Source organism: Dasypus novemcinctus, chromosome 17 (genome assembly GCF_030445035.2).
Source record: "Dasypus novemcinctus isolate mDasNov1 chromosome 17, mDasNov1.1.hap2, whole genome shotgun sequence".
Classification (NCBI taxonomy): Eukaryota; Metazoa; Chordata; class Mammalia; order Cingulata; family Dasypodidae; genus Dasypus; species Dasypus novemcinctus.
The window spans coordinates 59,962,549-59,979,976 of record NC_080689.1 but is presented as its reverse complement, the minus strand read 5'-3'; the positions used below and the strand labels follow the sequence as shown (position 1 = coordinate 59,979,976).

Sequence of the window (17,428 nt, the reverse complement as noted above, 5' to 3'; positions counted from 1 at the left end):
ACCTCTCTGTCTAAATAGATGTGTGTATCGCTTTATGGGTATCCATTTTTCCACCTTAATATGACAGTGGGCCTCTAGGAGGAAGGTTTCACATGTTATTTCTTTTAGGTATCTTTCCCCTCATGCTCAATTTCAGTTCTTGCTCACTCCTGGGCACCAATATTCAACAAATAATTGTGTTTATCCAGAGAAAGGGAGTGGAGCTGATTGCAAGGGAGTGGTAAAGAGTGCTGGGTCCATTCATCCTGCAACAGTGCAGTTCCTCGATAGGAGAAATAGAAAATGCTGTCTACCTACCATCAAGTTTGGGGCCCTTTGCAGGGAGGATTTTAAAATTCACTTGACTTTGCTAGGAAAGCATGTGTCGGGGATGCCCAGAAATAAGTACTTCTTGGACCTTCAGCCGTCAGCGAGTTAAAGGATTTTTCCAGCCAGGAAGACTTTCTAGAGACTGGGCAGGAGGACACTTAACCACCTCTCTTCTTCCTCCTTTTCCCTTTCTTCTTTTAAACTATTTGTACCCTGTATTATCTTGGCAGTTAATGCCTGCAGTAGAACTTTGGAAAGTTCAGCAGCTGTAAAGAAATGATAAGCATCGTCCATAAGCCCGCCCCAGAGGCAGCGGGCTTTCTATCTGAACAGCCCAGGCAGGTCGTGACCCAGTCCCGGTTCCCCTGCTCCATTTCCTCAGCAGAGTAGCAGCGGCAAGGCCGCGGCAGTCACCTCTCACCTTCGGAAGTCAGGGTCGGTGAGTTTGGGTTTGCTGTCAAGTGCAAGGCTTGCCTGGAGCTGGGGCCTGGCTCCACCACGGGCACTTGGGGCAGCCGGGAGATGACAGCTTGCCCCCTCCTTCTGCTTTGGGCTCAGAGTACAAAGCTATAGGACTGCCCATTCCTGTCTGCAGACCTCCCCTCCAAGTGGCAGGAGATGGGTCCCCGCCTCTCCTCTGGGCACAGGAAGCTTAAATAGATTTTAACAGAAAGTCAGATAACTTGGGCATCTGTGGCACCGAGTATAGAACTTTGGTTCCTTTTATAACCACAAGGAATGACGTAGAGAAATGCGACTTCATACTTCAGCAGCTCCGTCCGCTTGGCCTGCAGTGGGACAGGCAGGAAAATGATCAGTGTCCGTATGCTTCATTATTTGCAATCCCCACTGCCTTCCTAAGAGGGAGAGGCCCAAGCAGGTCTTGGCTGTGCAGGGTCAAGGGTGTGAGCATGCAAACTGGGGTACCGAGAGGGAGCTCCACAGAGCCCTCGTGCAAAGGGCCGAGGATCCTGGGGGTGGGGGACGTGGCTGAGAAAGAACTCTGGAGAAAACGGGGTTGCTGTGTTTAGACGTGTGTGGTGTGTTGTGTTACTGCTCCTCTGTCTCCCCATCATCAGTGTTGTATTGAGGAGCTGGATTTCTTAATTTGAAGTCGTAATCAATTACTAGAATTCTTCAAAATACGTAAGAAGAATAATGGCTGCTGGAGGGGTTCAATCACTTGGGTTATAACACACAAGAGTGTTTTGTTGAAGGTGACTTAGGCACTGGGGTGGGAGCGGGTGGCCTGCACGCACACCTCCATCCACGTGCTCAGCACCTTGTCTTGCCATGGGCTGTCTGGGCGTCTGTCTGCCATCCCGGGACCTGGCACAGTGCTTCTCTATTAAACAGACCTAACTCTTCCCAGTCTGCAACTAACGCTTGTTGCGCACCTAACTAGCACCAGGTCCTACGGCAACAATGGGGATAGAGAAACAGGCCCGCCTGCTAGAGACTCATGCTATCGGGTTACTGCTTTCTGATTGCAAGTGGGGTGAAGGGGTGAGTACAGGTGATGGGAGAGCCTGGAACAGGGAGGTGTGTGGGGAAGGCTTCCGGGGGAGAAGACCCCCAGCTGAAGGGAGAGGAGACGCCATTCCAAGCAGAGGGGCCAGCACTGGCGGAGGCACAGAGGAGAGATCCAGCCCGGTGCCCCTGGAGCGCGAGGTGACAGGCAGGGAGGGCGGAAGGGGCACTGAGGGGCTTCTGTGCTGAGAGTTTGGGTCTTTCTAAAGGGGGAGTGTGGGGAGGCAGAGAGAAAAAGGCGACTCCCCTCCCTCCCCACCTCTGGTTTGAATTTCCAGCATGGAGCATATGCTTGCCTTGAAAAAGCAAATTCAGAATAAAATTTCCTATTTGGAAAATGTAAAAAGAGTTTATGCCACTTTTGTAAAGCAATCTAAATTTGGTTAAGCTTTGGCTAGAGGGGCAGAAACTTTTTAAAAAGGCTAAAGACCACACTCCCTGGGTGACAGGGACCACGGGTGGGTTTCTATAATAGGAGGGAACAACACCCTGGGCTGTGTTTGCCAGTGACTCTGGCAAATGAACGGATGTTGGTTCTGAGAGAGGAGAGACTGTGGGCCAGAGACCACTGAGGGGTCGGAAAGATGGAAGCATGATTCAGGGCGTGGGTGGAGAAGTATTTAGAACAGAGAACCTGAGAATTTGGTGACTTATTAGATGGATGGGGTGAGAGGAGGGAGGAGTCAAGTCTGCCTTCCAGGGAAGTGGCCGTGGCTCAACTGATAGAGCCTCTGCCTACCACATGGCAGGCCAGGGGTTCAAACCCAGGGCCTCCTGACCTGTGTGGAGCTGGCCCATGCGCAGCGCTGATGAGCACAAGGAGTGCTGTGCCACGCAGGGGTGTCCCCCATGTAGGGGAGCCCAAAGTGCAAGGAGTGCACCCTGCAAGGAAAGACGCCCTGCATGAAAAAAAGTACAGCCTGCCCAGGAACCAGCTCATCACATGCGTCAGGAGACCCTAGGTTTGAACCCTGGACCTCCCATGTGGTAGGCAGATGCTCTGTCAGTTGAGCCAAATCTGCTTCCCTCTTCTTTTTTTTATTAAACATTTGATGACTAACACCTTGAAGACCTTGATCCCCAGGATGTTTAGAGTGTCACTCGCCCTTGCCTGTAAGATATTAACCATGTGCATCCTCCTCCAGTAGTGATTTATGACACATTACCCAGGTAGAGCTGGGACCTTCCTTCCCCTTGAACTCTGGGTGGAATGGTCTTGGATCAGCCATTCCCACTTTCCAGGGGTGAGAGATCCTTCAGGATGTCTCTTGGGCTGCATCCAAAAATCACTCACACCGGCATCTGCAAGTTCAGTAGTTCTCAGTGAAGTGTCTTTTGGGGTTCGGGGGTCACCTCTTCCAGCTCAGCAACTTGTGGCTGTCCTCTGGGCTCACCAGAGTTCATCATTCTGCTCTCTGAACCCTTGTCAGCCAACAGGCAGCAAAGGGATTTTCCAGTTCCTCTCTTTAAAGAGAATTCTGACCCACAACTGTAAAGCTAATGAAGCTTTCTTTACCTTTTTATACACATAACTGCTTTAAAAGAAAAATTCATTTCAAGGTAATTTTTAAGAATTTCTCAGTAGTCCTTAATATAAATTAGTACCTAATGGTGCTGAAAAACAGGTTCAGTGTGGCAACATGGATGAATCTGGAGAACATTATGTTGAGTGAAGCAACTAGATACAAAAGGACAAATGTTGTATGACTTAGCTATTATGAACTAAGTATAATGAGCAAACTCATGAAGTTAATAACTAGGATATAAGTCACCAGAAAATAGGAGGTTAGAGAACGGAAAGCTGAAGTTTAATCTATGCAGAATTGGTGAAAATGTTGTTTGTAAACATTTGGAGATGAATAGAAATGATGAAAGCACATTGTAGTACTTGTAATTAGCAGTACTAATATATTGGTTTGATAGTGACTGAAAGGAAAAGTCCAAGATCATGTATATCACTAGAAGGAAAGCTAAAAATTGAAACATGGGACTGCATAGCACAGCGAACTCTGCTGTGAAAAATGAGTATGGTTAATAGTGTGTATGTAGGCGGCGGACTTGGCCCAGTGGTTAGGGCGTCCGTCTACCACATAGGAGGTCTGCGGTTGAAACCCCGGGCCTCCTTGACCCATGTGGAGCTGGCCCATGTGCAGTGCTGATGCGTGCAAGGAGTGCCCTACCACGCAGGAGTGTCCCTCGCATAGGGGAACCCCACGCACAAGGAGTGCGCCCCATAAGGAGAGCTGCCCAGCGCCAAAGAAAGTGCAGCCTGCCCAAGAATGGCGCCACCCACACGGAGAAATGACACAACAAGATGACACGGCAAAAAGAAACACGGATTCCCATGCTGCTGACAACAACAGAAGCGGACAAAGAAAATGCAGCAAATAGACACAGAGAACAGACAACCGGGGGGGCGGGGGGGGAGGGAGAGAAATAAATAAATCTTAAAAAAAACATAGTGTGTATGTAAGGATTTTTTTCTCTAAAACAGAACCATTTTCGTTCCTCCTCCTGATATTAACAAGATGTTAATAGAGTGATATTTGGGCAAAAATACAACCAAAATGAACTATGGACAGTAGTATATAGTAATATATTAATAATCTTCTATCAATGGCAAAAAAAAAGTATGCTAAGTGAGAGAACCTAGACAAAAGTACTACATATTGTTTGACTCATCTACACAAAATGTAATACAAATAAGCTTGTAAAGACAGAAATAGATCGGAAGTTATGTATGGCGGGGGAAGGATAGAGAGATAGCGAGGTGACTACTAAGGGGTAGAATTTTGTTTTTATTTTTTTGGCTTTTTGAAAATGCTCTGATATTTATTGATGAATGCACAGCTCTGTGATTATACCAAATGCCATTGACTGTACATTTTAGATGGATTGTACACTTTAGATGGATCGTATGGTTTATGAATATGTTTTAATAAAATTGATAAGAAAATAAGAAAGAAAACCCAGATTCAGAGTCATGGTGGCACAGACCATACCCTGATATTTCTGTTTTGTGTCCCAGCTTCCACCCAAATGTGTGAAGTCGTGTAGATGCGGTCGGCGTCTCTGAGAGTGGGGCAGGGTGTGCAGACCAAGCTCTGAGAAGACAGCCTTGGACGGGCTGGGCCGCTGTGCTGATAACTACTTGGTATGTGCTGGGGGTGATGAGGGGTGATGTGCCCTTTTGGGTTGGGGACATCTCACCAGGATAAGCTTCCAGGCACTCGGGTCATTGTCACAAATTTCCCTGATCCTGCTGACTCGTGAGCTACCCTAGAATCGGAGGGTCCTTAGAGGTCATTGGTTCAGTCCCCCAACCTGGCAGAAGCCCCTCTTCAGCATCCCTGCTGGTTGATTCCAACTCCAAGGAGAGAGAACTCATACCTAACGGGAGATGCTGCGCCCGTTCCTGAGCAGCTCCTGCTGTTAGAAAGTTCTCTCGCACATGGCTAACATCTGCTTTTCTGCAACAACCGCCCAGTTTCCTAGTTCTGTACCCTCCCGGGGATCAGCCCAATCCTTCTTCCACATGGCAGCCCAACAGGATCTGGGGACAATAGGATGGCGTGGGGGTGCAGGACCGGGAACCTAGATGGCCTGGTTGACGTCTGATTCCATTTCTATCTCTGTAACTTGGGGCAAGTTATTTGACCTTTCTGTGACTCAATTTCTGTACCTGTGAAACTGGTACTATAATGTCTGTCTTATAGGGTGTTTCTGGGAAGGAAAATAAATCATGACTAGAAGCTGCCTACAACCAGGCCTGGCCTGGATCTCCTCTGATCTTGAGAGTCCTGCTTAGTTAGCTGCTTTTTTGTGATCTCCAGGCAGACATGTTCCCATGAAGGTCTGGTCAGAAAAGAGTAGGCATACTTATGCTCTTTTCGCTAGTAAGGCAAAATATTGACTTAGGTTTTTTTGGACTAAAAAATATAACTACAGTTATTTAATGTGCACCTGTTGACAGCTGAATCTCAAGCCTCTCATTACTTCAGTTCCTAATGCTAAAATGAATCCAACTCCTAAATGACACATGAAAGCAAATGCTCAATAGCACTTACTGTGCACCGAGCAATACACTAACTCATCTAATACAACAACTTTATGAAGACATTGAATTGCTATAATTCCAGCTTTACCTATGGGGAAACTGAGGCACCGGGAAGTGAAGTGGCTTTCCAAGATCATGCAGCAAATAAATGGCAGAGCTGAGAGAGGTACCCAGAAAGCCTTGCTCCAGACTCTGTGCTTTTAAACACTAAGCTATGCTGAAAACAACTTTGGTCTACCTATACAACATTTTTAGATGGGAAGGAGGAACACAAAAGGATGCTGGTTCTCAAAGCCAAAGGGTTTTCCCAGGCCTCTGGTGTCCTGGTCATGGAGTTAGAGCTTCCCCTTCCTACCCTGGCCCTTTGGAGCATCTCTTGAGTAGCACTCTGGGGGCTGGGTACTACAAAGGGAAGCTCAGGGCATGGTGGAATGGGCCCCCGTCCAGCAGGCCCAGAACTTCTCAGTACTTGTGCTTCATGGATGGGAGAGCTGCTTTGGAGCCTTTACAGCCTCGTCCCTGCAAAGTGCAGCCACTCCTGCTCAGACAGAACGGATTTAGGCTGGGAAGACTCAGTACCAGGCTGTGCTGGTCTAAATCATCCCAGTTGTAGAGAATCTGGGAGTTCAGGGGGTTCTGGAGCTGGTGGAGCCTGGAGTTGAAGGAAACTCAGGAGTCAGTTTTACCCCCCTGCTCACATCCAATGTACCCCCCGGGGGGGGGCAGTGCTTGTTGCTGTTTTAAAATAACATGAAAGATCAGGGTTTTGAAAGTGCCTAAGAATGAATTTGCCTTGAGTCACTAAAGAGAAAGAGGGTGGGGTGTAGTGGGGTGATGGCTCCGGAAGAATTTCGGTCTGCAGCTCTGCCTGCAGAACCCCCACCCATCCCCTCCAGCCAGATATCTCATCATCATGACTAGTGAGGGTGGCGTTGGTTGGAGGAGATCTGGTGGGGGCTTTCATAGGAGATGGCTAATGAAAGAATTAAATCCAGGGGTCATGGCTTGGCACCCTGGTAGAAGTGGGGGTGCAGTGGCAGGTAGTAGTTAGAGTGGGAAGAGGGGGTCTGGACAGCCTTGGGGAGTAGGGTGCTAGTGTTGGAAACATGAGGCTGTGTGCAACTTTGTCAGGCTTGCTGGAAACGGCCACAACTTCTGTTACATGTTACAACCATTAATATCCAGGCCAGTGGCAGTTGGACCCTGGCTACTCATTAGAACCACCCAAGGAGCTGTTAAAAATCCTGGTATCTGGGGCACACCACATATTAATTACATAAGACTCTCTGGCATGAGTCTTTTTAAAGCTTTCCAGGTGATTCCTGTGTGCAACCCAGGTTGGGAACCACTGTTCTAGGCCAAGGGTTCAGGCCATCAGCCAACCTTTAGGGGTCCTATCCATGTGTCTTTCCTTGAACTTGCTTGGGTTGGCACTATTTGCCTTTTCCCCAAGGGAAGAAAGAAAAAAAAAATCCCCTGGTTATTCAGGGCTAACGGGGTGGACTCCCCCTCCTCCTCTATGGGCACGTCTAGTGCATCATCCTTTGCCCACCCCACCCAGAAGGACCGTGTGGGAGGGGAGAGTCCTGATAGAAGACGGGAGATGGGGACGACGACAGCGCGCTTTCCAGACCATCAGCAAGTCCTTCTTTGTAATGAGCTGTTGGACAGAAAGTAGGCTAAAGGCTGGACACGTAGGACAGCTGAGCCAGGCAGGAGGGACCTAGGGACAATGGTGAAGGGCACAAATGGTGAAGGGCAGACCAGGACCCGGGGGCCAGAGGCCTCCTTACTGGCTTCCAGTCCAGAGTCAGAGGCAAACCAGGTGTCCTGAGCCCAGTTAATGTTTTTGTTGTTGTTGTTGTTTATATTTCCCTATATATATGAAAAAGCTAGATATGGTTCAATCAAGGCCCCTGGCTTTGTGGAGAAGGGGATCAAGAGCAGGGAGAAGGGGAAGTCTTTGGAAGGCTGCCCTGGGTGTTGAGGGGACGTGACCCGGATTTAAGGCCCTAGCAGAGCTGACACACAGGGAGCTGGGCTTGGCAGTCATGCGTCTGGGAGGTGTAGACGCCTCCGTCAGAGGGCACCCTGCAGCAAGAGGGGACAGCCATTCGTTCATCTGAACAAGCACACCGGGATAGAAGATGAGGCCTTTGCTCTCCAAAGACTGCCCTGGCCCTCTGCCCTGGCCTCAGGCTGCGGCAGGTGGGACCCAGGGCAGCTGGGCAACTTGATCCCCTTCAAACGTATTTATTGTTTCACTGTTTTCAGTGCTAATTTAGTGGGGTTTGGGACACACTAATTTTCCATTATTGCAAATCGCATACCTCTTTTAAGCTACAATCTGATTCTGCATAACGACATGGTTTACAGAAATAGGTTCATCAGGGGCCAAAACAGATTCCCTGGGGACCAAAGCAAAATCAAGGCTCTAAAGAAAAGCATTTAACAGAGTGTCTTCCACGTTTTGTTTTTGTTTCCTCTTCAGTTTTCTTTTGTGAATTTTCCATCAAAAAATTCGGAGGAGCCTGATTAGAAGGTTTACATTTGAGATAAGGTATTAATTCCAAGTAATTAGCTTCATGCTGTGTAGTTTTACATCACAGAAATGCTCCACAAGGGCTGCAGGTCAGATTTCCACTGGGCACTGTCTACTTCAACGGGAGCATGGCCACTTTAAACTTGGGCAGTTATTTAGGGAGGGGGTGCTGGGAACCTGAGCCCCACACCTTCATTTTCACTTGGTCTGATGAGGCTTTAACACCCTCTATAGATTGGCTTATGCGGCAGCTGCGGTCCAGTGGCCCTGCCCTCCACCTGGCAGCCCTGCCTTCTGCCTGGCTGCCCCCCTACCTGGCGGCCCTGCCCTCTACGTGGCTGCCCTCCACCTGGCGGCCCTGCCGTCTACCTGGCTGCCTTCCTACCTGGCGGCCCTGCCATCTACCTAGCTGCCCTCCTTCTACCTGGCCGCGCTGGCTACATCCTCCTCAGAACAGCTGCATCCCACACCGAATCCCACTGAATCCAACCCCTCTTGCTTTTTCGAAACCTCCGCAGTGACCTTCGTGCCTTCTCTGCAGGGCCCCAGCAGTGGCCTGCAACCCCGCCAGGACGATGAGTGACGAGGCTGTGCCGGAGGCTGTGCCGGAGGCCGCGCCCGAGGCCTCCTCCCCTCCGCCCCCCCAGGGGCAGCCTTACTTTGACCGGTTCTCGGAGGATGACCCCGAGTACATGCGCCTCCGCGGCCGGGCGGCGGACCTGCGGCAGGACTTCAACCTGATGGAGCAGAAGAAGCGCGTCACCATGATCTTGCAGAGCCCGGTGAGAGGGGCCTGGCCTTGGCGGGGAAGGGGGTTCACCAGGGTCCCCCTAAAAGGGGGCTCCTCCTCTTGCTCGGCTGAGCAAGAAGGGCCTGGGGATGGCAAAGCCTGGTCTATGTGTAGGCACTTTGGCTTCATGGAGGGAGGGGGCGGGACTGGCAGACAGGAGCCCCTTCACAGTTTCCCATGTCCTTCTTGTCCCCACTTTCCATTCTTCCCTTTCCTTCTCCCCAAGGCAGTAACGATTAGTTAACAGACACATTCTTGGGACTCCCTTATCTGAACACTGCAAAGTAAGAACTTGCTATTGGGGCAAATAGGACTTCGACATGCACAGGGCAGGGAGTGGAGCAGGCCGGGCAGTCCCAGGAGGTGGGGAGAGTAGAAGGCTCACCAGGGGCCAGGGGCCAGGGGCCAGGGGCTAGGGGAGGGAGGGAGGGTGACTGAGCATCGCCTCGTGGGCCCTCCACACCGGGATCACTTGCACCTGCCTGGCCTGGCTGCAGAGCTCACCCTTGAGGCAGCTGGTGTGTTAATGTCAGGGCGTGGCCCTAGTGGACCACTGAAGAGGAGGGTGCTGCCGGCCCTTGGGTGGCAGGAGGTAGGACACTGGAGGAAGGCAGTGGAGTCTATGGGCAGCAGAACTTGGGGGGCAGGGGGGAATCTGAGGGTAGCAGAGCTTGGGGATCCTCAGGAAACGTGCATGTTCCTAAGGTTGAGAAGCCCTGGCACCTCCAGGGCTGCCAGGTCAGCCTTGGGAGGGTGGGCCCAGCTCTGCCTTGGCCCCTGTGGGGCTCTGGGGAGGCAGGGCATGCGCATGGCTGTGTGTGGCCCCATCTAGGCCCTCAGTGAATGCTCGGGCCTCATGGAAGAGCTCTGGGGGCATGGGCCTGGAATCTTGGGTGGTGTTGTGTTGGGGTTCCTGGAGGGAGGATGAGGGGAATTGAGGTGAGGAGTCCCTGGGGGAACCCCCAGAGTGTGACTCAGGTGTGGCAGGAGAGGTGGCAGAGCTAGCCCTGCTTTTGGATCCTGAAAGGATGGGACGCCTCCCTCAGGTAGGAGATGGGGATGGAGGAGGTCTTGCTTCTTTCCATTCTTTCATGGGTTCTCCAAGACTATGGACACCTCCTATTTCCCCCAAGCATGTCCTGCTGCCCCCCCATGTGTGACCTAGTGGTCTGAGAAGCCAGGCTTTGTAGGATGTCAGAAGTGGAAAGGACCCCAGAGGCCGTCAAACCCCCTCCCCTTTCACTAAGCACATGGCCAGGCTGAGGCCCAGGGGAGCCACAGGTGTGGCCGATGGAGGGGGATGGTGGCACCATGGACTTTAAAAGATGCCCATGGGGCAAGGGAAAGCAGCATCTCCTTCTTGCTCTGGCAGCAGTTCGGGGAGGCTCCTAAGGTTCTGGTGGAATTGCCAAGTGCCCCTGGGAACTTAGGGACCCCAAGCTTGGCCGGCCCAGCCACCCCAGGGGTGAGGGGTGGGGACTTGGAAGAGGCTGAGGGGTCCCTGCGCCCGAGGCCACGGAGGGACCGCGCCTGCCGCCCTGCTTCAGTCCTTCAGGGAGGAGCTGGAAGGCCTCATCCAGGAGCAGATGAAGAAGGGAAACAACTCCTCCAACATCTGGGCCCTGAGGCAGATCGCCGACTTCATGGCCAGCACCTCCCACGCCGTCTTCCCGACATCTTCCATGAGTACGTGGGTGGCTGGGGCGCAGCCCAAGCGGAGGTGGGGGCGGGGCTGGGAAGAGGGAAGGAGCAGCCGCAGCAGCTTGGTTGCCAGGCTACGGAGCCGCGCGCTTCCCTGAGCAGGCCTGGGGGAGCGCAGCAGTGGCCGAGAGCACCCTGGCTGCGAAACGGCTGCTGCTGCTAATTAAAGACCCGCAGACAATTATCCGATGTCCAGGACTGGGAGGGGAGACGTTGGGGTGGTGGTTTAAGGGAGAGCCTGTTTCTGGTTCTGCCAGGAGAGGGGCCGGATAACACAGTGTCGCCACTCTGCAAGGGGGAGCAGCCTGCATCTGACCCTCCTCCTAAGTGGATTAGCCAGTAGGTAGGGAAGAGCTTTGCAGTTCAAGGTCAGTCTGTCCCCTACTCTGCTTGAAGACCTAGGCGTTGCACGTGAGGCTTCTGCTCCCTACTGCTCTAGCTGTGAGTAAAGAACCTAAGGAAAAGGTCTCCGAATGGCAGCCTTCGGCCAGATTCAGATGGCCCTTCCTCCAGCCCCTGCAGCCCCTGCAGCCCCTGCAGCCGTTCCGTTGGGGTTGGAGTGGCTGGAGGAGGCCACTGGAGCTGGCAGTCTCCACGCCCCACTGGACTGGCCACCCTGCCTTCATAGGTGAGGATCCGGCTACGGGTGGACCCGCCTTCCTGGGCGAGGAAGCTCTGCCCCATTCTTTAAAAAATAAAATGAAACTGCTTTCCCTTAACAAGATGAAGGATTATGGTAAAAATTAGGAAAATATGCATAATCAAGAAGGGAAATAAAAATCACTGTGCTCCATTTGTATAACCCAGAAATAATTATCAATATTTTTATTTAAATCCTTCCAACCTTTTTCTCTTAACATATATAAATTATGCAGACAAAAATGTACTCACATTATGCATACTATTTAAAATAGCCTTAATATATCTTGACAATTCATGTAATAAAATATGGTCGTATAACATAGTTGTCATTGGTGCATGCTATTCTGTGACTTGGCCGAATATGCCAGGGTTTATTTAATCAATCTCTTATTGGAGTTTTAAGTTGTTTCCAACTTTCTGTTACTATGAAAAACAATGCAATAAGCAGTCTTGTAAATAAATCTCTGGTTATATCTATGACTATTTTTGTAAGATAAATTACTAGAGGAAGAATTGCTGGATCGAAGTATATGCCCCTTTTAAAGGCTTTAGTGCATAATGCCAATTATCCTGGAGAAAGATCGAAACAGCTTATCTTCCCACCCACAATGCAATAGAATACTCATTTCTTCCACCCTGATCTATTGTAGATATCATTTGTTTAATCCTCCTGATTTGATATGTGATAAATAATACTTTTTTGGTATTTTAGTGTACATTTGTTTGCTTACTTATGAGATTGAATATATTTTCATCTACATATTGGGCATGATTTTTTGTAAAAAATTGACCATTTACATTGTTCGCTAATATTCCTACTAGCAGCATATTTTTTCTTATCAATTTGCAAATATTTATAAGGTGAAGATATTTCCCTATTATCTGTTAAATAATTGCAAACTTTTTTCCTGTTTCTCCTTTATCTTTGATTTTTTCATGGTGTTTTTATATTGTTGAATTCTTTCATTTCCATATAGTTGAATCCATTATTATTTTCCTTTGTGTGTGGTTTTGTTTTGTTCTGGCCTTTGAGTCCATGCTTAGAAATACCTTCCCCATATTTTATCTTCAATTGGACAAATACCCTTAATCTTTCATTTGTCAATTTCTCTTGACTGTTTGTACATGTTTATTCTTTAAATGACTTTAGAATTGTTTTATCAATTATTTTGGCCCTTTCTTCTTAAAGTGTTCCTTTTTGGGTTTTGATTGTGGTTACATTAAAAGAATAGATTACCCTGAAGTACTGATACAAGCTTTTACATTAGAATATAAGCTCCGTGGAGCAGGGTTTGTGTAAGTTTTGTTCGCTTCTGTATCCTAGAGTAGTATCTGGGACCTAGACTAGTGTCTGGTGCATAATGGGTGCTCAAAAAATATTTGCATGAGTGAATTTTAAATCTTTTCAGAAGGGAAACTGCCTTCCCTTATTTATATCTTTAATGTCCATCTAAGAAGTTTAGTAATCTTCATATAGCCCCTACTAATTTCTCATTAAGTATATCCTGGGTATTTTATGTAACTTTGTCATTATAATTGAATCTCTCTTCATTCGATTTTCTTTCTGGTTATAGCTAGCCTTAAGGAAAATAAATGGATAAAAAATAAGCTTGCCCCTTATTGAACTTATGTTAATTCTCTTGGGTTTTATCATACAGAAAATCACATAATCTGCAAATAATGGTAATTTTGCCTCTTTCGTTCCAACATTCACCCTTTGGTTTATTTTTTCCAGTTTTCTCATTGCATCTGTTAGAACTCTCAGAATAAATGTTTAATAATAGGTTGGAGAGTAATCATTCCCATCTTGTTTCTGACGATAGTGGAAATTCTTTTACCATAGGAGTTGAAATATAATTCTTTATCATGTTAAGGAAATATTGTTTCCATTCTAGCTTACTATGGTTTTTTTTCTCAGAAATGGGTGTTGAATTGTATAAAATGCACTTGAGGCATTTATTGATTTTTCTGTCCCTTAAACTACTGATGTGATTAATTATATTAAGAGATTTCTGAATATCGAATGCTGTTTTCATTCCCGGAATAAGTCATTCCTGGCCATGATGCAGTCTTTTTAAAAATGTCCTCTGGATTTGATTTGCTAAAATTTTACTGAGGATGTTTATATCTATATTCACACATGAAATGTGTCAGCAGTTCGCTTTTTGGGCAATCTTCATCTAGTATTGTTATTTAGGGAATAGAATGAATCAGGGTGAACACTACCAGTTTCTTTGTTTGGATGGCATTTAAATAAGATAGGAAGTGTCTGTTCTTTAAAGAGTTACTGTTCATTTGTGAATCCATCCATATCTAGAATGTGTTTAGTGGTTGCTTTTTTGACATTTTTCCTCCAGTTTCATCTAGGATTTTTTATTTAGTTTTCTGCTGCTTGAATAAATTTCAGTCATTTATTTCCTATAAAATAATTTCATGGGGCTTTTCAAAATTATCAGAGTGATTTATAATACTAGTTTTATCATTTTAAATCTCTGCTGAGGATGAATATGCCATTCTCGTTCATGTTGCTGTGTTTGTACTTTCTCTGTATTATTGACCTTTCCATGTTTGTTTTCTTTGTTTATACAGAAATCTCACATAATCCAAATCTTGAATTTATTTACTGGTTCTACTTTATTCTTTATCCTTTTTCTTGTAATTGTGTAAAATAGATTTTTTTGTTTTTATTGCAATAATAAAGACTTTTAAAGCTATGATTATATTTCCGAGTATAGTTTTAGCTTCATCCCATGAATTTTGACATAGTATTTCCATTATTGTTAATTTCTAGTTTGCAATTGCTGTTTTTATTATTTTTATTATAAGAGCTGTATTTTCTCATTTCTAAGTGGTTGAATTTGTATTTTTAAAAGATTTTGTTAATATCTAGTTTTATTGCATTATTTTTAGAAAATATGGCCTCTTTAGTTTCTGCATTAGGGAGCTACTGTTATTTTCCTCATGACCTAATTTTATTTCATACATTTTTTTAAATTGAAGTATATCATTGTGGGTTAAGACTATTTCTTTTTCTGTTTCCTTAAAGATTTATTTTATTTATTTCTCTCCCCTTTCCTGTCCCCCCCCCCCCCCCCCCCCATTTTCTGCTCTCTTGTGTGTATTCGCTGTGTGTTCTTCTGTATCTGCTTGCATTCTCGGTAGCACCAGGATTCTGTGTCTCTTTTGTTGCTTCATCTTACTGCATCAGATCTCCATGTGTGTGGTGCCACTCTTGGGCAGGCTGGGCTTTCTTTGCACAGGGCAGCTCTCCTTATGGGGCGCACTCCTTGAGCGTGGGGCTCCCCTACGCGGGGGACACCCCTGAGTGGCAGGGCACTCCTTGGGCACATGGGCCAGCTCCACACGGGTCAGGAGGCCCTGGGTTTGAAGTTTGGACTTCCTATATGATAGGCAGACGCTCTATCAGTTGAGCCACATCCTCTTCCCTAGACTCTATTTCTAAGGCATAGTGTTTGATCTATAACTTTATTATTTTTGTTTTGTCAAAAAGGAGAGCATTGTGTTAAGTCTCCTGCTGTATTTGACTTCTGATCATTTCTCCTTGTATTTCTGATTGCTTTTGCTTTATCTATTTTGATGCAATGTTAGTGAGATCTTAAGTGTTCTTTATAGATATAGCTTCATTATAGATTGTAACTCTGATCCATATAAAATGACTTACAAATTAGTTCTTTTTGCTCAAGAGAATATTTTGCCCAAGTTTTACTTTGGCAATAATATTATGACCTCTTTTTGCTTTTTGTTTATATTTCCCTTGCATACTATTGCTCATCCTTTTATTTTCATCTGTTACTTTATTTTAGATTTATCTCTTGTGAACTGCCTATAGCATGGTCTTTAGCATCATGGCCGTAGAAGAGAAATCTGAGGCAGCTTAGTTTTTGTAGGTAACTGAATTAATTTTCCTACAGTTTGTAGATTTTCCTTTTATCCTTGTATTTTGGAAATGTTGCCAGGACACTTAATTATAGGATTTTTTTTTTCCTCCCTGGAATGCAGTAAGTCTTTACAATTTGTATATACAATATTTTTTTTCAGTTCAGAAAAGTTTTCTTCTAATATATCAATATTGATTATCTGTATGCCAACTCTCTGGCCTTCATCTCCCATATCCATCATGTTCTCTTTCATTGTTTCCATGTCTCTGTCTTTATACACTTTCTTTTGGGAGAGAAATAGGGCTCACCCGCTGTCTTATTGCTTTACTGATTAGCATCTTTCAGGAGGACAGATAGATGCCTGAAAATCTGATTTGTGCAAAGTAGGGGGATGTGGAGACAGGAAGTACTGACTGTCATGGGTTCAAGCCCAGATGTCTGTTCTCCAACTAACTCCCTTTTCCTTAGAGTTAGGTGGTTTTGTGTTGGCATTAGTATTTCTTTTAGTCTTGGCTTTCTGGGGTTTTGTGAGTTTTCATCTTTTTCTGTTTTCTTAAGTATTTGATAAATGGCTTGGTTAGATCTGAGTTATAAACAGAATAAAACCCTCAGGCGTCCTCACTTTTGTGAGTCCAGTCGTAATAAGCTTCTTTATATTAAGTCTCTGAGAGCAGAGGACTGGGCGCTGCTGTGCAGTCCCCCTGTTTCCTTCTCCTGCCCCTCAGTCCTATGGTGCTTAGAGCAAAGATCTACAGGGGCCAAGGACTCTCTGATAAGGACGTAGAAGATGGGATGGAGGGAATGCTTTCAGACCTATTCTGATTTCCTGGTCATCCCTGAGACTCCATAGTTCTCTGCAATGGAAGGATTCAAAGAACTCTGAAGACCCTCCCGAAAACAGCCCCACCTGCCTGGCTTTGCATGGAGCCTTATGCATTTGATATGTCTCCCATTTTTGCTATCAGGAATGAAGCAAAGAGGCCAGTTTCTTGCCTGGGAATGCATAGGGAGGTGGAAGGAATCCCAGACTGCTCAAATTGAATGACAAATCCTCGACTTTGGTATTTTGTTGTTCTTGCCTATCTAACTGGGCCTTTGGACCACTGCTGTCCCTGTCAGCTCCCTTTATTAGAGGGGTGTCCCAGGATCAGCACAGACCTTTGGGTACATTTTCCTGACCTGGGGAGTTTCCAGGCATGCTCTGCTTGCTGGGTGTGGGTCCCACAGCACCCAGTCTGTGCTCACATTTTACAGAACATCTCATCATTTCAACTAATGGCAAACCTGGTATGGGACTTGCATTAGTTTGTGCTGCAGCAAGGGTTATAGGGCTGATGAGAAAGCTTTGGCAGAGCATTTTAATCCATTAAAGTGGGAAGCTGGGAGAGGGCAGCATCAGGAAGTTCAAGCTAGACATCATTTTAAACTGGAATCCTTTGCTATCGATTCTTTCATTGGTTCCTAGACACTGAGTAATTGGAGCGCTGGGTTCAGACGCCCTCTCCTGCCTTCCTGCAGTGACAGGCATCGGTCATCGTGCTTAATGGGATAGACGGATGCCAACTCCTAGACCCTTTGGATGCCCTGGAGACAAGACTTATCAACCCTCTAGGCCCATTTCCAAATCCCATCCACACCACCAAACAATTCCCAGCACGATCCATAAAACAACCAAGGGACTGCATATCTGGACAGGAGCAGAAGTGCCCGTCTAAAGCCTCAAGCCCTCGGGCAGCCGCAGACACACTAACCTCTGGGAATTCATTTCTTGGTAGAAGAGTTGAATCTACTTCCCGGATCAATTGGCTTTCTATATGCTTTGTTTCCAAATCAGAAAAAGGTGTTTTTTCATGGCATGGTTAAAACAATAGGATGATAGCAGGTTTAGCGAGAGTAACCTCCTCATTAAAACTTAACTAAATATGCCCACATTTCTGCTCAGAAATTTATTCTGGCCT

General features: G+C 46.7%; 1 protein-coding gene across 14 annotated transcripts in view; it reads left to right on the top strand.

Annotated features, from left to right (window-relative positions):
- Positions 1-17,428, top strand: part of ADD2 (adducin 2) — a 213,747-nt gene that overhangs the window by 155,130 nt on the left and 41,189 nt on the right. For 12 of the 14 annotated variants that reach the window (XM_058278754.1, XM_012525775.3, XM_058278751.1 and 9 more), the window contains 3 exons: positions 4,868-4,993; positions 8,980-9,220; positions 10,776-10,914. In XM_058278754.1, coding sequence (XP_058134737.1) covers positions 9,014-9,220; positions 10,776-10,914 — 346 coding nt within the window. In that variant the 5' untranslated portion in view covers positions 4,868-4,993; positions 8,980-9,013. Of the gene's footprint in view, positions 1-4,867; positions 4,994-8,956; positions 9,221-10,775; positions 10,915-17,428 lie in introns of all 14 variants that reach the window. The other 2 variants (XM_058278750.1, XM_058278749.2) reach the window with 1 other exon arrangement.